The sequence below is a fragment of the Podarcis raffonei genome, chromosome 8, assembly GCF_027172205.1.
Source record: "Podarcis raffonei isolate rPodRaf1 chromosome 8, rPodRaf1.pri, whole genome shotgun sequence".
Classification (NCBI taxonomy): Eukaryota; Metazoa; Chordata; class Lepidosauria; order Squamata; family Lacertidae; genus Podarcis; species Podarcis raffonei.
Window position 1 is genome coordinate 78,743,445 of NC_070609.1, and position 25,380 is coordinate 78,768,824.

General features: G+C 47.8%; 1 protein-coding gene across 5 annotated transcripts in view; it reads left to right on the forward strand.

Moving 5' to 3' along the window:
- Positions 1 to 25,380, forward strand: part of PAX7 (paired box 7) — a 170,039-nt gene that overhangs the window by 86,941 nt on the left and 57,718 nt on the right. For all 5 annotated transcript variants that reach the window (XM_053401017.1, XM_053401016.1, XM_053401014.1 and 2 more), the window contains 2 exons: positions 4,502 to 4,701; positions 25,130 to 25,295. In XM_053401017.1, coding sequence (XP_053256992.1) covers positions 4,502 to 4,701; positions 25,130 to 25,295 — 366 coding nt within the window. The remainder of the gene's footprint in view (positions 1 to 4,501; positions 4,702 to 25,129; positions 25,296 to 25,380) is intronic.

Here is a 25,380-nt window from a genome sequence, read left to right on the forward strand (position 1 = left end):
CTCCGGAACAGCAGAAAACAAACTTGCTCCATCTTCCATGTGACAGCTTTTTATTAACATTACTAACAACCCAAAAGGCTGGTAGCAGGGCATTACATCATACCATGTACAAAGCAAACATTTCCCCCCGCCCCCCATTATTTAGAAAATATGCCTCATCATTATATATCAATGCATCCCTGTTTTCCGGGCTGGCGTGAAAGGTGAATGTTAAGCATCTAAGTCTGAAGCGCAGGAAATAAAATCCCACCAGATGACACAAAAGGATTGTCCAGCACCCTAGGAACTCACAGATTGTGTGCAGTTTTTCTGCAAAAGCCGAAGTCTGTAAATTCTTACAGTTGCTCTCTTCTTTTTCATTTGGGGTTCAGTGATCTGTCCAGACAGTCTTGGAGACAAACAGTATCTGGGGATGAGAAGCACATCTAGGTTGTGTTTTGTGTTTTGGTTTTTTTACTGCATTTCAAAAATAATAATTATTTTCGATCATCCTAGTTGCCCTGCCACCTTCCTTCCTCCGGTTTAAGGTCTCATTTGCGTTTTGATGGGTTTGGCAGTTTCTGTGTCCTGTCATCTGAGTCCGAGCAGAATGGCAGTCAAAGGGGGTGAGAACCACCTGGCAGTTGTGCCACCTCCCTGGAAGAAGGGGGGAGGTACGCCAGGGGTGCCCACTATTAATTTTTTTAACCAGCAAAGCAAGATGGCTTTATTTACTCTCTCCGAGAATAAGTTCTGATCTGGTCCAGCTGGTGAGCAAGGATAGAAAGCAATCGTTGCAACATGGGGAGCTGCCTTATACTGAGCCAGACCCATTGGGCCATAGAGCTCAGTATTGCCTACACTGACTGGCAGCAATGGCTTTCCAGGGTTTCAGGCAGCGGGATCTCCCAGCCCTCCCTGGAAATGCCAAGGAATTAATTTGGGACCTTCTGCAGGCAAAGTGGTTGCTCCACCACTGAGCTATGGACCTTCCCCTAAAAATAATGCAAGGATCTAGTCTTCATAGAGACATGGAACTCTTGATCCATTTAGCTCAGTAGTGTCTAGGCTGACTCCAGGGTTTCAGATCTGACAACCACAGTCCTCCCTAGATATATCAGGGATTGAGCTTGGGACCATTTGTGTGTGTAGCAGGTGCTCTGCCACTGAGCTATGGCTTTCCCCCTAAAAATAAAGTAAGATTCTGGTCTTCATGGCTCTGAATAAAGGGCAGATTTAAAAAGAGACATGGCAACTTGCCTCATAGCAATCCAGTGGCCCATCTGGTCTAGCATCTTCTTACAACACTGGCCAACCTGTGGCTTATGGGAAACCAGCAAGCAGGATGTCGGCGAGCCCTGATTTAAGCCATCAAATTTTGTGCCGCTATTGCTGTTCTGTCCCCACTTGATGCCAGAATAGCATACCTCTGAGAAGAAGCTTGCCACCACGATTTCTGAAATTCTCAGCCCAATGCTATATGTGTGTCTACTCTAAAGAAAGCCAGACTGAGCTCCGCAGGGCTTGCTTCTGAGCAGACGTGGATAGGAGCAAGTTATCCATCATGCTGTGTTGTTTCAAGCTGTGTGTTGTTGTTGTTGTTTAGTCATTTAGTCGTGTCCGACTCTTTGTGACCCCATGGACCAGAGCACGCCATGCACTCCTGTCTTCCACTGCCTCCCGCAGTTTGGTCAAACTCATGCTGGTAGCTTCGAGAACACTATCCAACCATCTCGTCCTCTGTCATCCCCTTCTCCTTGTGCCCTCCATCTTTCCCAACATCAGGGTCTTTTCCAGGGAGTCTTCTCTTCTCATGAGGTGGCCAAAGTATCGGAGCCTCAGCTTCACGATCTGTCCTTCCAGTGAGCACTCAGGGCTGATTTCCTTCAGAATGGAGAGGTTTAATCTTCTTGCAGTCCATGGGACTCTCAAGAGCCTCCTCCAGCACCATAATTCAAAAGCATAGCTCTGTACACGCCATCAAATTAAAGCACACATCCCTTGCAAAAATTAAAATTTTAAAAAATAATAATCCCGGGAACTGAAGTTTACCCCTCACCAAACTACAAATCCCTGCACCCTTAGCAAACCACAGTTTTCGGGATTCTTCGGAGGGGAGGATACGTGCAGAATTTGCCCATGGCATGCATTCAACCAAGCTGGGGTAGGGAATTCAGCCTGGTGCAAAATAAACAAACTGGCAAGGCTTTCATCTTCAGAGTTGGCGAGCATCCCTTCCTGGTTAGGTCTGCCGTTCCACAGCACGAAAGATTTGGTAGGCTATCGAAGAGACCTTTAGGGGTGCAGGGATTAAGGCAGTCCAGATGGGACCATGAGGGGGAAAGCAGAAGAAAGGGAGAGTGTGGGGGGGGGGGAGAGCCACATTATCGTAAGATGTGCCTAACCCACACTCTCTGCTTGCCGCTAACCCCTCCCCCCCCACCTCCGAATCAACTGGCAATCCGATCTCCAGGTTAATAAATGCGCCTCCATGTCTGGGCTGGACGGCGAATCCTTCCAGACGGCACCAGGGTGCTTGGAGACAAGACAGCAGGTCCTTGGTGCGCCTCAAGAGTTCCATCAGAGCCTGGAGGGTCTTGGTGTGACCAATTTCTACCTAATCCTGTTGATTAATTTAACTTTAAGGGCCTCCCAGGAGTGCTGGAGGGGGGAGGTGTTGGAAGTCCAGCAGAGGGAGGGGAGAATGGGAGAAAATCTCTCCTCTTTTTGTGTGTTCAGCTACGAAATGGTAGTTTTTTAAAAATGTGTGTGTAATTAGTGCGCAGGGAGCAGAGGAAAGGAGGCCCTGCAGGAAGCTGGGTTGGATCAGGCCAATGGCCTGTCTAGTCATATCATAGAATTATAGCTGGAAGGGACCCTCGAGGATCATCTAGTCCAACCCGCCCCCACCACCACCCCCCGCAATGCAAAAGTCCTGCTCTTGGTGGGCTTGGACCACCAACCTTCTGGTTAACAGCAAGACACTCTGAGCCGTTCCAGAATCCTGTTCTCACAGTGGCCAACCAGATGTCTATTATGGAAAATCCAAAAGCCAGACCCTGAGCACAAGAGCTCTCTCCCTTCCTGTGTTTCCCTAACAGGTATTCCGAGGCATAACTGCCTCTGAGAATGAAGTGGGGGGGACAGGATATAGCCTCCATGGCTAGGAGACATTGGCAGCCTTCTCCCCCTTGAGATATGTCCAATCCTCTTTTAAAGCCATCTAGCTTGGTGACCAGGGACGCGGGTGGCCCTGTGGGTTAAACCACAGAGCCTAGGGCTTGTCGATCAGAACGTCAGCGGTTTGAATCCCCGCGGCGGGGTGAGCTCCCGTTGCTCGGTCCCTGCTCCTGCCAACCTAGCAGTTTGAAAGCACCTCAAAGTGCAAGTAGATAAATAGGTACCACTCTGGCGGGAAGGTAAACAGTGTTTCCGTGTGCTGCTCTGGTTTGCCAGAAGCGGCTTAGTCATGCTGGCCACATGACCCAGAAGCTGTATTCCAGCTCCCTCGGCCAATAAAGCGAGATGAGCTCCGCAACCCCAGAGTCGGTCACGACTGGACCTAATGGTCAGGGGCCCCTTTACCTTTACCTTTAGCTTGGTGACCATCACTGCTTCCTGCAGAACTGAGTTCCATAGTTTAAATATGTGCTGTATGAAGAGGTTCATCCTTTAGTCTGCCTTGAATCTTCTGTCATTCAGCTCCACTGGATGTCCACAAGTTCTAGTGGTATGTGAGAGGGAGAAGAAACACACACAATCCACATTCCCCACCTAATACGGTACACCTCGGTCATGTGACCACTGGTCCTTCACACCCTTATTTCAACATTGGTTGATGGGACTTGGTCGTCCACCACACCCACGGAGAGCAGAATCAGGGTTGTTTCCAGTGCTATTTTAGATCAGAGTAGACCAATTGGACACGGTGAACGTAGATCCATTAATTTCAGTGGCTCTACTCAGAGTACGGCTTGGTTGGATGCAACCCTAACTTTGGCCGTTCAGGGGGAACTGGGAGGGTTAATTCAGGACAGATTAAAGAAAGTCATTCTTTGAACTATGGAACTCACTGCAACAGGAGGCAGTGATGGTCAACAGCTTGGATTGCTTTCAAAGAGGATAGGACAAATTCATGGAGAAGGAGAAGACTATCAATTCTTACTAGCCATTATAGCTAGTAGTGGTCAGAGGCAAGAATGCTTTTGTATACAAGGTGCTGGAAACTGCTGTTGGGGAAACTGATCTTGTGCTTGAATCCTGCTTGTGGACTTCCCATTGGGGCATTTGGTTGGCCACTGTGAGAACAGGATGCTGGACTAGATGGGCCATTGGCTGGATCCAGCTGAAGGCTCTTATTCTGTTTGTACGTTGCCACACACCAGGACATGCCACCCGAGGCACCTTCTACACCCTGTCTTACAGAAGGGTTGGCCATGTTTCCACTATCACTTCTTAATTTTTGGTCCAGCTTGGCCTGTGTTTTCATCCGCCTCCATCTCTCGTTTTCGTCCTCTATCAGGCAACCGGCTGGATGAAGGATCTGATGTCGAGTCGGAGCCCGACCTGCCTCTCAAGCGCAAGCAACGCCGCAGCCGGACCACTTTCACAGCGGAGCAACTGGAGGAGCTGGAGAAAGCCTTTGAAAGGACCCATTACCCAGACATCTACACCCGAGAGGAGCTCGCTCAGAGGACCAAGCTCACTGAGGCAAGAGTCCAGGTAAGGGATATTGTCCTTATTCGTTCACTAAATATATATCCCTCCCTTCCTCTCCAACAAGCCAAGGGTGGCAAGCAGATGCAGATACGCACTTCTAAAAACAGATGCAGATACGCACTTCTAAAAGACAAAGTCAAAACATTCTAAAATCGATTCTAAAAGCATTGACACTTAGAAATATCCTTCCATCAAATGATCTCAGGGCAGCGAGAAATGGTCTTCTTCATCCACCAAACCCCTGGAGAAACAAGAATGTCTTTGCATTCTTCCTGGAATTTAATAAATGAGAGGGACGGGTGCCCTTCACTAGGGAGGGCATTCCACAACCAAGGGAGCCACCACTGAAAAGGCCCTTCTTGGTAATGGCACCCTCCCTGTGGAATTCCCCTCCCACCAGATGTCAGGGAGATAAAGAATTACAGAACTTTTAGAAAACATCTGAAAGCAGCTCTGCTCAGGGAAGTTTTTAATGTCTGACCTTTTATTATTTTTTATATTTTGCTGGAAGTCGCCCAGAGTGGCTGGGGAAACCCAACCAGATGGGCAGGGTATAAACAATAAAATTATTATTATTATTATTATTATTATTATTATTATTATTATTATTATTATCATCATCATCATCACCACCACCACCATCATTAACATCACCACCATCATCATCAAGAACACCTCAATGCAGCTTACAAAATGAGCCTCAAAGTGGTTTGTTGTTTTCAGTTAGGGTTGTAGCCAATGAAGCTTCACTCAGAGGAAACCCCCTGGAAATAAATGATCCTCGGTTAGTCATAATAATAATAATAATAATAATAATAATAATAATAATAATATTTATTATTTATACTCCGCCCATCTGGCTGGGCAGCTTCCAACAAAATATTAAAATACCATAATACATTGGCAATTCAATTCAATGGATCTACCCTGGGTAGGGCAAACATGGGGAAAGTCCCATGTGCTCGTTTTTGTACAAAGTGGCTTTTATTTGCAGCAAATAAGAGTATCGGGAAGTTGTGAATCGCTATCCCGGCTGGGTTGGGGGGCAGTACGAGAAGCGAAGTGTTAAATATGTGCTTTGGAACATGAGCAATTATAAAATCATAGAATTGTAGAGTCGAAAGGGACCCCCATCTAGCCCAACCAAAGCAATGCAAGTATCACAGCTATACCAACATGTGGGGAACTCCTTCCACCTTGGCCTGCCATAAGACCATTAAGTCCAGAAACGAAAAACTACCGTATTTTTTGCTCTATAAGACTCACTTTTTCCCTCCTAAAAAGTAAGGGGAAATGTGTGTGCATCCTATGGAGCGAATGCAGGCTGCGCAGCTATCCCAGAAGCCAGAACAGCAAGAGGGATTGCTGCTTTCACTGCGCAGTAATCCCTCTTGTTGTTCTGGCTTCTGAGATTCAGAATATTATTTTTCTTGTTTTCCTCCTCCAAAAACTAGGTGCGTCTTATGGTCTGGTGCGTCTTATAGAGCGAAAATAAATCAATCACTGCAGAAGAGGATGGCCTTTAGGTCATGTGGGTCTCCATTGCACTGTGTGGGAAGGGGAGAGATGTCAAAGTGAATATTTGGGATTCACGGCAAGTTGCTTGATCAGATGGAGCTGACCAAAGTCCCCCAAGTCGAGGGAGGGAAATTTCCTGGCCTTTCTGGGACTGCACCTGTCGGATGCAGGCTGGCATTATTTCTCCACCTCTCACTGCTCAGACTTTGGCTAATTTACGGAGAACCTTTCCGAGAGCCAAAACAAACGGTGGGGTTTGAAGCGGCACCGTGATCCCATTGCAATTTGATAACCCCGCAGGGGATTCCCTGATGTATTGCGGATAAATCCCCTGCTCCACACTGTGTGCAAACACACATCAGCAGAAAGGCTAAGAAGTGTGAACAGATCAGGGAGTATAATAAAGTCTTCTGGGAGGAGGTGGGGGGCAGAGTCTACAACAAAGACACCAGTTGCTAGACTTTTCCTTGGAAAAATTTGAATTCTGCCTCCCTCCTTGAGGGCACAGTTAAAAGTCCAGGGGACCTTAGAGCTGAGAGGGTGTCCTGATTTTAATTCATTTTAGACCAGGGGTCAGCGGGGGGCCGGTCCACTGTCCCTCAGACCTTGTGGGGGGCCGGACTATATTTTGGAGTGAGAAAATGAACGAATTCCTATGCCCCACAAATAACCCAGAGATGCATTTTAAATTAAAGCACGCATTCTACTCATGTAAAAACACCAGGCAGGCCCCACAAATAACCCAGAGATGCATTTTAAATAAAAGAGCGCATTCTACTCGTGTGAAAACACGCTGATTCCCAGACCGTCCGCAGGCCGGATTTAGAAGGCAATTGGGCCAGATCCGGCCCCCGGGCCTTAGTTTGCCTATCCATGTTTTAGACTTTTCCCCTATTTCTCATTTTTCTCCTTATTCAGTTCAGTTCACCCCATTTTTTGCATTAGTTTGCATTTTTAAAAAAGCAAGAGGCACAAAAATTTCTATGCATGTTTTTGGCTTGCAAGACACATTTCCCCCCTCTGAACAGCACCCCCCGCCTACCCCATTCCTTAATGAGTTGCTGTTCTGAACATGCTTCCTGATCGGAACAAGGCAATCCGAGAGCAATAACTCGCACAAAGAGACAATTCTGTGTGAGCAACCTCATCACATGGTAGGCAAAGATGTGGAAGAAGATGTCCTCATCAGCCACCTGGTGCAGGTGACTGGAAGGAGGCAGATCTGAGCAGCAACTTGTACAGAGACACATTGGGCAGGCTCTCTGGAGAGTCCCTCTGCTGCAATCACTTGCATTGCAGAGACGCTGCAAAATTACCCACCCCCGGGTGGAGGCTGATTGGAATGAGAGCACTCCAGCAGAAACTTATGCAGAGAGATGATGGGCATACTCCTCTGATGCCTGGTAAATCTGAAGCATTTGTGTACTGGGAACTGATTAGAGCATCCATTCAGGCCTTCCGCAGAAAGAGAACAAGATTGCTCGCCTCCTACACGAGCTGATTGGACAAAAGGCCAGGCCCAATCAGTAAATCATGCAGAGATGCATCAGGCAGACTCCTTTGTTTTTGGTTTCTTAATAAAGATTTTTTAAAAACTATTTCCACACACAGCTTGGCTATTGCTGGCTAAGTGCTACTGATTGAAGGCAAGTGCAACTGATGTTTCAGTTGTGAACATGCAGAGCCTTCAGCTGGATCAGGCAATGGCCCATCTAGTCCAGCATCCTGGTCTCACAGATGCCTGTGGGAAAGCCAGGAGCATGATTCAAACACAAGAGCACGCTCCCTTCCTGCTGTTTCCAGCAACTGATATTCAGAAGCATTGCTGCCTCCAGAGCATAGCCATCCTGCTAGTAGCCAATGATAGCCTTCTGGTTCATGAATTTGCCTAATCCTCCTTTCAAGCCTTCTAAATTGGTGGCCATCACTGGCTCCAGTGGGAGTGAGTTCCACAGGTTAACCCTGCACGACATGAAGAAGGACTGTCTTTTATCTGTCCTGAATCTTCCAAAGCTTAGCTTCATCGGATGCGAGAGAGAGGAATTCTCTCTGTCCAATTTCTCCATGCCGTCTGTGATATAAATGTCCATCATGTGGCCTCCTCCCCACCTCCTCTGTAAACTAAAAAGTCCCAAATGCTGCAACGCTGCTTCCTCTCAGGGATGTCTCTCTATCCCCTTGATCATTTGAACGCCCTTTTCTGAAACATTCCCAGCTCTACAATGTATTTTTTTGAGATAAGGGGGTCATCTGTTTCCTCCTACCCAAAGAGTTTTGGCTGTCAGGGTGACGGGGCTAGACAGAATAATAGAATTGTAGGATTGTGGATTTGGAAAGGATCCCCAAGGATTATCTAGTCCAGGCTTGTCCAACTCCCAAGAGACTGTGATCTACTCACAGTATAAAAATACTGGCTGTGATCTACCCATTGTTCTTGACAGCCAAAGTTGTTGAGCTTTCTGATCTACCACAGACATCCAGTGATCTACCAGTAGATCATGATCTACCTGTTGGACATGCCTGATCTAGTCCAACCTCCTGGCTAAAGAATCTCTGGCAGATGGCCTTCCAAGCTGTGCTTAAAAACTTCCATTGAAGGGGAGTCCACCAATTTCTGAGGAAAATCTGCTCAGCTGCCAAACAACTCTTACTGACAGAAAGTTCTACTTAATGCTTAATTGGAACCTTCTTTCTTGTGATTGGAATCCATTGGTTTGGGTCTTTTAAAAAAACCAACATAAGCCGGATCTGATTAAAAGTTCTGGATTCTTTTTTAAAGAAACAAAGTGTCTGCTGGAACTGAATAGGCTTTGCTAGCCTCTACAGCCAGTGCCAGGGACACGGGTGGCGCTGTGGGTTAAACCACAGAGCCTAGGACTTGCCGATCAGAAGGTCGGCGGTTTGAATCCCCACGACAGGGTGAGCTCCCGTTGCTCGGTCCCTGCTCCTGCCAACCTAGCAGTTCGAAAGCGTGTCAAAGTGCAAGTAGATAAATAGGTGCCGCTCCAGCGGGAAGGTAAACGGCGTTTCCGTGCGCTGCTCTGGTTCGCCAGAAGCGGCTTAGTCATGCTGGCCACATGACCCGGAAGCTGTATGCCGGCTCCCTCAGCCAGTAAAGCCAGATGAGCGCCGCAACTCCAGAGTCAGTCACGACTGGACCTAATGGTCAGGGGCACCTTTACCTTTACCTTTACAGCCAGTGCTGGCCTGCTGAATTTTTTTTTTGGGGGGGGATCTTTGCTACCATTCTGTATTTTTATGGCTTCAGATTGTACGCCTTGCTTCCCATTTTTATTTCGAACTCATTTTGTGAATGCACATTTAACTGGTCAAGTCTATCACCCTGGCAAGCCTGTAGGGCAGGCATCCCCAAACTCGGCCCTCCAGATGTTTTGGGACTACAATTCCCATCATCCCTGACCACTGGTTGGCTAGGGATGATGGGAGTTGTAGTCCCAAAACAGCTGGAGGGATGAGTTTGAGGATGCCTGCTGTAGAGTTTAGAAAGGGGGGCATCCCACCCCACCCCCAGGCCCAATTTCTCACTCACCTGTGAACCTTTGGGAAGTCAATTGCTCTCAGACACAGCCTACCTCACAGGGATGTCCTGAGAAAAGAGGAAGGGGGGTGTCCCACGGTTGAACAACTCTTAACACCAGGAAGCTCTTCCTAAAGTTTAGTTGGAATCTCCTCTCTTGAAAGAAAGCGAGAAGGAAAAGATGGCATCCAAAGCAAATCAAATACCTTTATTGGCGTCACAGTATAAAACATTTCATTTTTATTTTTTTAATAAAATATTTATTAAAGTTTTACAAAATGAAAAAAGAAAAAGAAATACAAATATACAAATACAAAATACAAATAATATATATACAAATACAAAAATACAAATACAAATAAAAAGGGGGGAAAAACAGTTCCATCTTTCCATTACATTCTTTCATTTACTTAATTTTCTGGACCTCCTCTAACCTCCCTTTTTGTATTCCAGTTTAATTTATCAGTTCAGCAAATCCTTCCCCTCTTTACTTGTCCTAATCTTTAATCTTAAAAGAATGTAACATTAGATTTTTACTTATTAATAGTCCATTTTTTCATACTCCTTATAGTATTATAACTAAAAACCACGTAACTTTCAATCCAACATCATTCTAACATTCATTAATTTTGCAATATTTCTGTAAATAATCTTTAAATTTCTTCCAATCTTCTTCCACCGACTCTTCTCCCTGGTCTCGGATTCTGCCGGTCATTTCTGCCAGTTCCATATAGTCTATCACCTTCAGCTGCCATTCTTCCAGGGTGGGTAGGTCTTGTGTCTGCAGTATAAAACATTTCAAGTCACTGGGATAATTAAAAGGACAAGGGTGAAGCTGTCAGAGATAATAAGGTCACACTGTACTCATGTGCACTTAGATATTCTGCTTTGCCCTGTCTGTTTCCCGAAAGGATGGTTTGTTAGGAACCTTTTCTGGTAAAATTGTGGCTAAAAAGGAAGCTACTAAGCAGTGGCGTAGCGTGGGGGTGCCAGGGGTGCCGGCCGCACCGGGCGCAACATCTGGGGGGGCGCGAGAGGGAAGGGACAAGTTCCTTCCTCCGCCGGGCTCCCCGCCGCCGCCAGCCTTGCGCCCTAGCGCGCGCGCGCCCCCCGCTGCGGCTGCGGCTGCGCTCCACTCACGGCTCGCAGGAGGAGCAGCCGCTGCAGCAGCGGCGCCGCCGCCACTGACGCCTGGCCGGGCATGGGCAGCCTCCGCACCCCGACGCCGACGCCATCCCCTCGGGCCAGCCACAGGCGGCGGCTGCTTCTGCCGACTGGGAGGGAGGAGAGCTCCGAGGGGCCTCGCCGCGCCCTGTGCTCCCCAAAACCCTCCGAGAGGAAGCCGGCGGGCGGGCGAGGGTCTTCCCAGCAGAAGGGGGCGCCGCTGGCTCCGGCTCTCAGCGCAAGTCTCAGCCGTGGGGGGGGGGGCGGGCGAGGACGGAGCGCGGCTGGAAGCCCCCGGACGCGGCCGGGAGGAGGAGAGGCGCTCGCCAAGCCTGGATCTGGAGCGCCTCGGGGCGCGGACTCCACCTACAGCCCAAGGAGAGGAGGGGGCGGGGAGGCGCCCGAGGGGAGGGGGCTTCGGCTGCCTCGGCCCGTGGGGGCTCCGCAAATAATTAATAAATTCCTGCTGAGCCTTTGGGGGGTCCTTGGCTCCTTCGCTCGCCCCCAGCCCCAGTGGCGTAGCGTGCGGAGGTGCAGGGGGGGCCGGCCGCACGGGGCGCAACATCTGGGGGGGGCGCTCGCACTCCAGTGCTAAAATCCACGGGTTAGGGGGCGCAAATTACTTGCCTTGCCCCGGGTGCTGACAACCCACGCTACGCCACTGCTACTAAGGCAGTGATACCTTTGTCCCGAACTGCCAGGAGAAACCTCATTTGACTTCTTCTCGGAGTTATAGGCCAGAGGTCCAACATTTTGCTCAGCATCAGTTGGCCAGGTCTGCTGTGTAAAGAGCAGTCTAAGAGAATGTGGTCCAATGAATCAGGTATTCCTTGGTTGCAGGCACACAATCGGGCTTGATGTGGAGTAAAGTCGTACCTCGGTTTACGAACTTAATCCATTCCGGAAGTCCGTTCTTAAAGCGAAACCGTTCTTAAACCAGGGCGCACTTTCTCTAATGAGGCCTCCTACCGCTGGTGCCCTTCCGCCATTCAGATTCCATTCTTAGACTGAGGTAAAGTTCACAAACTGGGACACTACTTCTGGTTTTGTGGAGTTCGTAAACCGAATTGTCCGTAAACAGGACTGTTCTTAAACCGAGGTACCACTGTACAGTGGTACCTCAGGTTACAGACACTTCAGGTTACAGACTCCGCTAACCCAGAAATAGTACCTCGGGTTAAGAACTTTGCTTCAGGATGAGAACAGAAATTGCGCAGTGGCAGCACGGCGGCAGCAGGAGGCCCCATTAGCTAAAGTGGTACCTCAGGTTATGAACAGTTTCAGGTTAAGAACGGACCTGCAGAATGAATTAAGTTCTTAACCCGAGATACCACTGTATGTGAGAATCTGCAGAAGGGAAAGCATTTAATCTCGCGAGCATACAGCCTCTTCGATGGGAGGGGAGTTATAGATCCTTTAGATATTTGGCACAGGTTCCATAGGGTGTTGTGATACCTAAGGCCTCTGGAGAACAGGATCTCAGAGTATGAGCAACAAGTGCTGCCTTTCGTGGTTGTAGAGCCAGTGCTTGATTACTTGGAATACAGTGGTACCTCAGTTTAAGAACAGCCCTGTTTACGAACTATTCGTTATAAGAACTCTGCAAAACCAGAAGTAGTGTTAGCAAACTTTACCTCGGTCTACGAACGGAATAATAATAATAATAATAATAATAATAATAATAATAATAATTTATTATTTGTACCCCGCCCATCTGGCTGGGTTTCCCCAGCCACTCTGGGCAGCTTCCCACAAAGACCAAAAATACACTAACATGTCATACATTAGATGAACCCATGGGGTCCCTTCCAACTCTCTGGTAGTTGTTGTTCTCTTTGACATCTAATGGGAGGGCATTCCACAGGGCAGGCGCCACTACCAAGAAGGCCCTCTGCCTGGTTCCCTGTGACTTGGCTTCTCGCAATGAGGGAAGCGCCAGAAGGCCCTCGGCGCTGGACCTCAGTGTCCGGGCAGAACGATGGGGGTGGAGATGCTCCTTCAGATATACTGGACCGAGGCCGTTTAGGGCTTTAAAGGTCAACACCAACACTTTGAATTGTGCTCGGAAACGTACTGGGAGCCAATGTAGGTCTTTCAAGACCGGTGTTATATGGAATCCGAACAGTGGAAGGGCACAGGCAGCGGGAGGCCTCATTAGGGAAAGCGCACCTTAGTTTAAGAACGGCCTTCCAGAATGGTTTAAGTTTGTAAACCGAGGTACCACTGTGTGTAACTTTCGTCACATGCTTCAAGGCTCTCGAGAGCAATGCCCAAAATACGGATTTTATCTTGAATTTCTCCATACCAAGATGGCATCCCCTTTCTTTATCTGACAGCGGAGTTTGCAAACCCCCACCCCACCCCGGCTACCACCATCCAAGCCAATCCTCCAAGGCCCTTCGACCACTTCTGTTTTGCCAGAAGGCTCTCAGCAGCTGTTCCTCCACTTGCATTCTTGATAGCTTTCTCATTCCGTCAGGCTGGCACGACTGGTTTCTTCCCACCACTTCTAAGCCAGCCGCCTCTCTCCCTCCCTCCCCACCACCCCCACTTGTAAAATTTTCTGCGTATCTGAGCAGATCTTTTTACTGGCTCTCGAGAGCTACAAATTTTGAGCCCGTCAAGTTCTTGATGAAGACGGGAGGGAAAAAGCCAGGGGGGGGGCGGGGAAGCACCACAAAAGCAATGTAGAACTTTGGGGAAGAAGAAAAAAATAAGTCTGCCAACCTTTTTTTAAAAAAAAAAATTATCAAATTTCCAAAAGTTCCACGTAAAATTCATATACATATCATTGAGTTCTCATCCCATTTTCCTTCATGTTTTTCTTATCTTTCTCTTTGCTGCATCCTGCCTTCCCTTTTTTTAACATCGTCGTAACGCAATAATCTTTAACTGTTCTGTTGCTCATAGTTCAAAACCTGCTCATGTCGTAGTATTTCCTCAAATCATCCGAAAAAGGTTTCCATTCTTCAAAAATGGAGATTCTCTTATTTTAGCTGTTAGCTTTGCTGATTCAACATAACCCATTGCTTTACTTATCCATTCTTTTCTTAGCGGGAACTTCTTCATCTTTCCATTTCTGAAAAGGTCTGGCAACATTCTTTATTCATTTATTGTCTGTTTGTTACATTTATATCCCTCGCTGCGAGAAGCCAAGTTACAGGGAACCAGGCAGAGGGCCTTCTCGGTAGTGGCGCCCTCCCTGTGGAACGCCCTCCCACCAGATGTCAAAGAGAACAACAACTACCAGACTTTTAGAAGACATCTGAAGGCAGCCCTGTTTAGGGAAGCTTTTAATGTTTGATGTATTACAGTATTTTTATATTTTTTTGGAAGCCGCCCAGAGTGGCTGGGGAAGCCCGGCCAGATGGGCGGGGTATAAATAAATTATTATTATTATTATTATTATTATTATTATTATTATTATTATTATATCCCACTTTTCCTCGATGGAGCTCAAGATGGCATACATGATTTTTCTCCTTTCCTTTCCCATTTTATCCTTCCAACGACCCTGTGAGGTGGGTTTTACTGAGAGGCAGCGGCTGGCTCAAGGTCACCCAGTGAGAGTTTCATGGCTGAGCAGAGATTTGCAGATCATAGAATCAGAGAGTTGGAAGGGACCCCATGGGTTCATCTAGTCCAACCCCCTGCAGTGCAGGAAATCTCAATTTAAGCATCCATGACAGATGGCCACTCAACCTCTGCTTAAAAACCTCCAAGGAAGGAGAGTCCGCAACCTCCTGTGGGAGACCTTGAATTTAATTCTTTTTCTCCTCTCCCCAAAATTGATGAGTTTTTCAATTGCATCCCACTGAGAGACAGGCAGAGGTTCCCATCAGGAGTGCCGTGAAGGGTGCAAAAGTCTTTATTCTTATGTAGTCCAAAAAAAATCCGTAAGGACACCAAAAGAGCTCTGCTGGGTTAGGCCAAAGAGGCCCCATTGAGCCCAGTATTCTGTTCTCACAACAGCCAACCAAATGCCCCAATGGGAAGCATGTAGGCAAGAGCCCTCTCCCTTCCTGTAGTTTCCAGCAACTAGGATTCAGAAGTGTCGGTGACTCATGACACCAGAAGTAGAGTATAGCCATTTCTGGCTAGAAGCTACGCATGGGCTCACTGTCCTCCATGAATTTGTCAAATCCTCTTTTAAAGCCATCCAAGCTGGTCACTGCGCCTGCCTCTTGTGGGCGTTTGTCAAGTACAGTCATACCTCGGATCCTGAACGCCTTGCGAGTCAAACGTTTTGGCTCCCGAGCGCCGCAAACCCGGAAGTGAAAATTCTGGTTTGCAAACGTTCTTTGGAACCCGAACGCCCAATGCATCTTCCATGGCTTCTAATTAGCTGCAGGAGCTTCCTGCAGCCAATCAGAAGCCGTGCCTTGGTTTCTGAACGTTTTGGAAGTCGAACGGACTTCGGAATGGATTGCGATTGACTTCCGAGGTACCACTGTACCACCTTTTGTCTGTCTTGAATCTTCCAAGGTTCAGCTCCGAGTGAGGAGAGGTTTCAAGAGCAGAAGGACCCAGGGTTTGGTTTCTTAAGGCAAGATTGCAAGAGATGTAGTAACAGCGTTTGTTGGGAACATTTTGTCCATTTCCAAACATGCAAGCCAACAGAGGATAACCAGAGCCAAACAAGGAAGCCATGCCTGCTACCCCAAATCAAATCAGGTAGACGCACCTTGCACCCCCAAATTCTTCCAGCATTCCAGTTCCTGGTGCTTGCTTTCTCTCCTTGTCCCCTGAACTCCTGAACTCCTGAACTCACACCAGCACTTTCCAGCTGGGTGCAAGGTGTCCAGGCTTCGTAAGAAGTGGCCTTACACCAAATCAGGCCACTTGCCCTTCTAGCTCAATACTGTCTGCACTGACTGGCAGCAGCTCTCCACAGTTTCAAACAGAGAGTCTTTCCCATCTGTCAGAATTTGAACTCGTGGCCTTCTGTATGCACATCAGACATCCTACCACAAAATAACCCTCAGGGTTAACATTATAGAATCTTAAAACCAGAGAGAAGTCATGGGGATCCTGATGGTACAGCTGAATAGTAAGAGAATAAATTATAGACTCATAGAAATGTGGAGTCAGAAGGGACCCAGGGGTCATCTCTTCCAACCCCCAGCGATACAGGAATAACAGCTAAAGAATCGCTGGCAGATGGCCATCCAACTTCTGTTTAAACACTTCCAATGAAGGAGAGTCCATTCTGAATAAAGGGCTGATTTCAGCAGGAACAAAGATAGCAGTGAGTCAGCCACTTGGGTCATCCAGCTCATTCTAGTCTATACTGACAGGGCTTCCAGGTAGGGTGGAATCTCTCCCAGCCCAACCTGGAAAAGCCAGGGATTGAACATGGGATCTTCTGTCACTGAGCCACAGCCTCCTCCAATGACTTGGATGGACAGGAGACAGGAGCTGAAGGGTGTTGGGGAGTGGATAATTGCAGCCATACCCTGTTCTAACCTTTCAAGATGATGCAACCTAAGAATATACAATAATAATAATTTGAGATGCATTGCAACCATCAATGCAGATCTCCAGGTGTTGCCTTTCAGCTTGACCAGGGTTTTTCAAACTTGGGTCTCCAGCTGCTTTTGGACTACAACTCCCATCACCCCTAGCTTGCAGGACCAGTGGTCAGGGAAGATGGCAATTGTGGTCCAAAAACAGCTGGAGACCCAAGTTTGGGAAACCCTTAGGGTCCCTTCCAACTCTACCATTTTTTGATTCTATTATTCATCTGTACACATACCTGGGCGATGCTTCAAGATCTTATATTGGAGTGACTTAAGTTGTGTTTTCTGTGAAGTTCCATCATACTGACAGAACTTGCACCACTCCCTTGAAACTCATGTTTTTGGTATTCCTAAATGCTCAGTTTTGGAGCATCCAGAACAGCTCCTCCTCACTGTCCTTCTCCAGAGTGACCCAAGGAATCAGTCCTCCATGGCCTACTCAACAGCCTTCTCATTGATTGGCTCCTGCCAAAATTGACTTCCTTCTCAGTGGCTCAAAAGCTCCCCTTTCATGCCGATTGACCAGCTCTGGGACACTGGAGACAGGACCACTTCTGCAAAATCAGCAACGAGTCTTCAACCCTCCACAACTTGTGGTGTTGGAAAGTCCAACCTGTTGGCTGGTGAGCTCAAGGCTTCAGGCCTTGCCTGTTTCTGCAAATGTAGAGAAACCAAGATGACAGATCATTTATGGGAAGACGAGTCTCTTCTCTCTGTTTCCACTTAACCAGCTTGCTTACCCTCCCATCGATCTTCCCTCAACATCAAGTCCTCATTAAGCTAAGGAGGCTCCCAACGGGACTTCTCTTCTCTCCCCATCCCCTTGCAAGAAGATCTCCACCTGACCTCCCTTTTCCCCTCCTTGCCTGACAAATTGTGGGAGCTGACCCAGAGCCGGTCTAATTTATTCCAGCCCCATCCCAGCAGGGAAGGGTCTGTGCAGCTGCTGGGTTGGGAGAGAGCGGAAACAACTGTCGACCACACCTCACGTCTCCCTTGCATCGGGCAGAGTACGCCCTGAGCACATGTAACATTTTGCTTTGCAGCATCGCACTGCTAAACTGCTATGAGAGAAGCCCTCCAGTTAAGTCACAGGGTGCTGTGAAAGGGGGTCAGGAAGCAAGAAGTGTCTGACAATGGCTCCAAGTTAATGTACAAAAATCTGAAGTGCATTATGATTTCTAGCAAGGAGAGAATTTGTTGTTGTTGTTTTTAAATATTTTATTAGTTTTTTTTAACATATCAACAGTCATTTAACATAACTTCTTATCTTATACAATATTTTTGACCTCCATCAGCACCTCTGATGAGTTTCCGTTCTTTATCACTTATTCTGCATTTCTCAATTTCTCTGTTACTCTTAATGATCATTAACAAACAATTCTCCGCATAATCTTTCTTGTAATATTTCAAATAGTTCTCCTTACAAAACTTCTTACAATCCTACTAGCGTAATCTGTTCATTACTATTTCTTTTCAAATAGTTCATATATTTACTCCAGTCTTCTAAGAATCTCTGGTCCTGCAGGTTTCGAATCCTTCCTGTTAATTTATCCAGTTCTGCATAGTCCATCAATTTCATCCGCCATTCGCAAGGAGAGAATTTGAGGGCAGGGGAGATCCACAGCAATGTTTACATTTGACTCCCAGCTTTCTACACTCTATGACAGCCTGGATAGCTCAGTTGGTTAGAGCGTGGCACTGATAACACCAAGGTTGCAGGTTCAATCCCCTGCATGGGACAAGTGCATATTCCTGCATTGCAGGGGGTTGGACTAGATGATCCTCAGGGTCTCTTCCGACTCTACAATTCTGTGCGGAACTGTAGGGCTTTTCATTGCCATTGCCCTCTCAGATGACTTCACTTGCCCTCAGTGATGGTTGTCTTTTTGCCAAAGCTCATTGGCTGACATAGCCATCTGTGACACCACCCTGCTTGCTTGAAGGTAAAGGGACCCCTGACCATTAGGCCCTGTTGTGACCGACTCTGGGGTTGCAGCGCTCATCTCGCTTTATTGGCCGAGGGAGCCGGCGTACAGCTTCCGGGTCATGTGGCCAGCATGACTAAGCCGCTTCTGGCGAACCAGAGCAGTGCACGGAAATGCCGTTTACCTTCCTGCCGGAGCGGTACCTATTTATCTACTTGCACTTTGACGTGCTTTTGAACTGCTAGGTTGACAGGAGCAGGGACCGAGCAACGGGAGCTCACCCCGTCGCGGGGATTCGAACCGCCGACCTTCTGATCGGCATGTCCTAGGCTCTGTGGTTTAACCCACAGTGCCACCCACATCCCTAAACCTAACCTGCTTGCTTAGTGACTCCTAATAGGCTGGTATCACTCTTGATTTAATCCTTAAATTTTTATGGGTCTCTTGGCCCAAATGGGAAGGGAAAACATCGCTGTCATGGTTAGAAGATAGTGATATCCGTTCTCTTCCACCACGAATCAGCCTGATCCTTTTTGAAATGGCTTTGGGGAGAGGAAACCTCTGAAAAGGAGCAATGTCGCCCACACCCAGTTGATGTGTTTTGCATTGAGGTGACAGGGCTGTGTTTTTATAGGCAAGTTTCTTCAGCTAATGATTTACACCTCCTCACCCGAGGAGTTTGCCATCTGTTTCTGGCAGATGGCAATAACAGAAGTCAGAGCAGAGTGGAAGTGGGAAAGGAGGGCATCTTTTGAAGGGAGTCTGTCCTCCATGGTTGGGACAAGAGTTTGTTTAAAACAGTGTCTTCATTCCACGTATCATATATATGGGGGGAGGACCCACCTGTGTTGGGGAACAGAGCCTGAAGTCAGACTTCAAGGGACCTTCAGCAGAGGGATGCCACTGGGCACCTCACCCCAAACACAAAGCCCTGGTCACTGGATCTAAGAGATCTAGGTGGCCCTTCAGAAGGTTGAAAGTGGCCCTCAGGTTGCAAAGGCTTCCCTACCCCTGCTCTTCATCACTGTGCCACCTGTTGGCTCTCCGGGCGGACAACCAATGAGTGAGGCAGGAAGTGGCATCTCCATGGCCTCTTCCTCCTCACGACCACAAGGTTTATCTGAGTCAGAAGCTGGGGGACGGGGGGACGGGGGGTTTCAATGGTGAGCAGAACAAGCAGGTCTGGTGGGGGGGGACTCTTATCAGTGGGACCCTGTAGGTGTGTAAAGCCCTGGCAGATGCCTCGCTATGTCCATATCTACACCAGTCATGCCCCTCCCCACTGCCAAAAAATAAAAAAAGAATTCTAGGAGTTGTAGTTGTTAAAGGTTCTGAGAGTTGTTGTATCGCAGGGAGTTGAGCTAGATGAGTTGGGCCTTCTCTTCAGATGTATGAGATCCCTCTTCCCCTCCCAGAGCAGTTTAATAGCCAACACTTCTTCCCAGGGAACTCTGGGAATTGTAGCTCTGTGTAAGGAGAGCATGGGGTCTCCTCTCAGCACCTTTAACGAACCACAGCTCCCACAATTTTTTGGGAGAAGTCTATTTAAAAGGGTGTCCTAATGAATGCATTAAATCTATGGTGTGAGTATGACCCATGTCATCATTGGTGAAAGTGGTCTTTCGGGTAACACTGCCCCCCAAGCCAGGAACGATCCTATGGGGCAAGGGGGCCAGAATCCCTCTGGGCTGTCTCCTCACTCCTCTCCCCCGTCTTCACAGTGCGAGTTTGATATCTGAAGGAATTGACGGTCACTCTGGGATTAACTCTCTCTCTCTCTTTTGGGTAACCCGATTCCCCTGGCAAGAGAATCTTTTTAGTGGCTGATAAAACCTTCACTGTGGTGGAGTGGAAACAGGTTCCCTTTGAAGTGGGTCTTGCATTTCCCTCTTGACGCTCAATCCTGTATATTTTAACCGCCAATAAACTGATTTATAAGCACATCTCTTTTTTCCTTCAAAAAAAAGTCTCTCCAGCCACCTTTCAAAGAATTGGCGAGAGGGAGGGGAATATTGCCAGCACAAATGTCAGGGATGTATTTTGAATCTTCTTGCGGGAAGGAAGACAGGTCCCTTGAAAGGATATTAGCCATGGCAAGCCCCTGAAACCTCCATGATTAGTGGCAGTCGAACAAATAAAGGAGCTGGATGTGTCCCAAAGGACTCTTGCATCATAGCATATCTGCCTCAGTTTCCTGGAGTTATCCAGCTCGCTTCTGCTGGAGAAAAAATTCTTGGTTTCGTGGTTCCTTGTCCTTAATCAACAAGGTGAAAATCCTAACAGTATTAAATCCAGTTATCCTAATGGCACAAAATGATATGAAAATCGCCTGAAAAGTTTCCAATGAGTGTAATGAATCTAAGGAAGGGCTGTAGCTCAGTGGTAGAACATCTGCTTTGAATACGGAAGGTCCCAGGTTCAGTTCCTAGTACCTTCAGGTAGAGCTGGGAGAGAACCCCTGTCTGAAATGCTGAAATGCTGCATTAAAAGGGATTAGAGTTATGCTGAAGTTTGCTAGGGACAGTAAAGGTAAATGATGGTCTAGTTCAGGGATTTGGGCTCCAGATGTTGTCAGACCTCGGCTCCCATCAGTCCCAGCTGTCAGCATGGCCAACTGTCAGGGTGATGGGAGAGTTAGACTACAACAACATCCAGATGGCCACAGGTCCCCCATCCCTGCATTAGAAGAAGGCATGGTTTTGACGGAGATCAGTAGGGGCAGTAAAGCCAAATGACTATCTAGTTCAAGGATGGAGAACCTGCAGCCCTTCAGTTGTTGCTGGACTCCCAACACCCATCAGACTTCATGGCAAGTGGCCAAGGGTGATGGGATTTGTGGTTCAACAACAGCTTGAGGACCACTGGTTCTCCATACCTGAACTAGACCATGGCTTGCCTTTATTGCCCCAAGCTACCTCCATCACAGGACGCGGGTGGCGCTGTGGCTTAAACCACAGAGCCTAGGACTTGCTGATCAGAAGGTCGGCGGTTGGAATCCCTGCAACGGGGTGAGTTCACGCTGCTCGGTCCCTGCTCCTGGCAACCTAGCAGTTCGAAAGCATGTCAAAGTGCAAGTAGATAAATAGGTACCGCTCCGGTGGGAAGCTAAACGGCGTTTCCGTGCGCTGCTCTGGTTCGCCAGAAGTGGCTTAGTCATGCTGGCCAAATTACCTGGAAGCTGTACGCCGGCTCCCTCGGCCAATAGAGCGAGATGAGCGCCACAACCCCAGAGTCGGTCATGACTGGACCTAATGGTCAGGGGTCCCTTTACCTTTACCTTACCTCCATCACAACTCTGACCATCACTTGCCTTTACTGCCCCTAGATACCTTCATAACAGCTGGAAGGCACCATGTTCCCCATTCTCACCATAGGTTTAGGGTCCATGGAGGTAAGCGAGCTCTCTCTTTTGCTTGTCCCTAACCTGCTGGGAATGCATTTACCTTGTCAACCACAACACAAACTTAATACACTTGCTTTGATGGAGATGTGGAGTCAGCTGAAAGGGTTTGAGTTCCATGTGTACACATAACCACCTGCATACACACAAATAGGTCAAATTCCCTGACCGCATTGCCAGGCAGACGCCCATTAAATGTGGCCCAATCCACATCTCTGCATCTGTGTGTGAGAGTTGCTGGTGAAAATTATCCCTATGGGACTTCTTTAGCGATCCCTCGTAGCCGAGTAAGATTGTCTTCCATAAACACGCTTTTAACAATGAGTCCGTAAGTGACTGTGGAGGCCAATTCTGGATCCACATGTCCTTCCACAGTGGGGACATTGGTTTCCGGGTGGGAATTGATCATGGTGTGGATTTGCCAAGCGTGCCTTCCTCCTAGCACGTTTCTCCCTTGCGTCCTGAGTTTGAGTGCCTTTAAAGCCCATGACACCTTTGGTCAAGGCTGTTCTCCAACCGGAGCGCTCGCAGGCCAGTTGTCAGTGTTTAAACTACATTTTCCCAGTTGTCAGTGTTTAAACTACATTTTTTAAGATTTGCCTTGAGACAGTCTTTAAACCTCTTTTGTTGACCACCAGCATTACACTTTCCATTTTTAAGTTCGGAATAGAGTAGTTGCTTTGGAAAATGATCATCAGGCATCCGCACAACATGACCAGCAAGAGCGTAATGTAGCCCTCAATCTCCAGAGAGCTGCAATTTAAATTAAAGTCCTCATCCATTCACCCAGTGACTGCAGATGCAATGAGACTCAAGACGCCTGAGTTTCCCATTACAGTTTCTTCCATATGGGTGCAAAAGTAGATGTTCTGCCAGTTTGCTGTGGCCCCTCCATTTGCTCATGAAAGCTCCAAAGTTCAGTCCGCTGCTGGGCATTTCTCAAGGGGACAGGCCATAGCTCAGCGGTAGAGCACTTGCTTTGCATGCAGAAGGTCCTGGGTTCAGATCCCAGCACGCAACCCTAGGCAAGGCTGGGAAAAGGATCCCTACCTGAAACCCTGGAAAGCCATTGTTACAGCCAGTGTTGACAAATGTGAGCTTGATGGACTCATGGTCTGACTCAGGATAAGGTAGCTGTTCCTATCTAAACCAATATTTTTATTCCAAACTATGGGGACTAGAAGGGACGCGGGTGGTGCTGTGGGTTAAACCACAGAGCCTAGGACTTGCCGATCAGAAGGTTGGCGGTTCGAATCCCTGCGACGGCATGAGCTCCCGTTGCTCGGTCCCTGCTCCTGCCAGCCTAACAGTTTGAAAGCATGTCAAGTGCAAGTAGATAAATAGGTACCACTCTGGCAGGAAGGTAAACGGCGTTTCTGTGCGCTGCTCTGGTTCGTCAGAAGTGGCTTAGTCATGCTGGCCACAGGACCCGGAAGCTGTACGCTGGCTCCCTCGGCCAATAAAGCAAGATGAGCGCCGCAACCCCAGAATCAGTCACGACTGGACCTAATGGTCAGGGGTCCCTTTACCTTTTTTATGGGAACTAGAATCTTGCTTCGTTTTTAAAGAAGGGGCCATAACTCGGTGGTAGAGCATCTGCTTTGTATGCAGAATTCCCTAGTCTTTTGCAGCATCTCTAGGTAGGGCTGGGAAGGATTCCCTGTCTGAAACCTTGGGGAGTAGCTGCCGGTCAGTGTAGGCAGTGCTGAGCCCGATGGACCAAGAGTCTGACGCTGTATAAAGCAGTTTCCTGTTCTATGGATGGGGAAGAGACATATCCCAGTGGAAGAGCATCTTCTTTGCCTCCAGGAGGTCCTAGGTTGTAACAGACCCAACATCTCATTTAGAAAGGGGTGGATCAATGTGAGTACCAAAGGGAGAGCTAACTTTCCCCGCTTGGTCTTCTCAACATGCTCGGAGTCGAAACCAAACCTTTACTAGAAACACACAGATCAGGCTCCCCAACTCAACTTCTCCCTTCGGCTCTTACGGGTTTTGTGTTGTTATTCAATTCCACCTCCCCCCCTCTGCCAAGCCCTCTCCTGTTGCTGTGAAATTCAATCAGGTCTCCCAGACCTCTACGCCCTGGAGAACTCGGCAGCTGCATTCTCAACTGTCTCGAAAGCTTAGCCCCGTCCCCTTCTCAAACCAGGATCAGCCCTGAGAGTTTTTGGATTCAATTGAAAATGAGGGTTTTTTAAATAAATAAATAAAATTAGAAAAACAGATACAGATCGCAGCTGGAATACATATGGTACAGTTTGATTGGCTCAGATAATTGCGCACCAGGATTTGTGAGGAGGGGAAATGGATGGGGAGAGAATGTGGAGGTTTTCTTTAGCCACGATTCCTGCATTTCAGAGGGTTGGACTAGATGTTCTTTGTAAGGTTCCTTCCAATTCTATGATTCTAAGTTGGCTAGCTTTTACAGCGGTGTCGTGCACAAAGGAAGCACGGATTGCCAGAAAATAATTTGGAAGGGCAGAAATGGCCCTGGTAGGCCAGAGTCGGCTCTGCTAATCCAATAGGATTTCTGGAGCCTGATGATAAGACAGTGGTTGGCCACTGGCAGACGGGGGCCAAAGGAGGGCCTTCCTGTTTGCTGGCCTGTTCTGTCCTGACACCTAGTGGCCATTTTTTGTTTTGCATGGAGCCTGTGCAAGAATAGGCTTTTAGAAAAGATGGTTCCGAAGGGTTGGAAGATGGTTTGCGACCAGGGCCGGATTTAGGTTTGATGGTGCCCTAAGCTACTGAAGGTAATGGGGACCTTTATATGCCCAGCTGTCCTTTGTCAACAACAAATTGCCCGTGTTTTTTGTGTTGAATATATGCTATATGATAATTTATGGACCTATCTAAAGCCTTTTGCACATAACAAAATATGTATTTTATCAAAATAGTTGTTGAACTGAAATACAATTAAGAAGTATATTAATTGTGAAATACAATTAAGAAGTATATTAATGTGAAATACAATTAAGAAGTATATTAATGTGAAATAATTATTAAGCTCTAACTTAAAATGATTTTTTTATTCATAATGCAAACACATTGGAATTTGGCAATAACAAAAGTTCCTTTAGAAACACAATTTACAAAGACTCATAATGGGGGGGGCAAGAGAGCGGGGCCCTAAGCTATAGCTTGTTTAGCTTATACGTAAATCCGGCACTGGTTGCGGCAGGTGGTGATGGTGCCAGGGCGTCAGATCATTCGTGGCACTTGCTCCCTTGACAATGACAATGTGGAGGGTCCATAGCTCAGGGAACAGAGACCCTTCTTTGCATGCGGAAGGTCTCAGGTTCAACCCCTTGGCATGTGTCTTCCCCCATAACTTCCTGCCTTCCTCTCTCCCTTCTCCCAGGTGTGGTTCAGCAACCGACGGGCACGGTGGCGCAAGCAGGCCGGGGCCAATCAGCTGGCAGCATTCAATCACCTGTTGCCGGGGGGCTTCCCTCCGACTGGCATGCCCACTTTGCCTCCGTACCAGCTGCCAGATTCAACTTACCCAACCACCACCCTTTCCCAAGGTGGGTGCTCCAGGCTTGGGTGGGGAAGTGGGTTGTTTCGATGGGTGGGTTGTGCCAGAACCTGTGCTCAACCGAGCGACTCCTC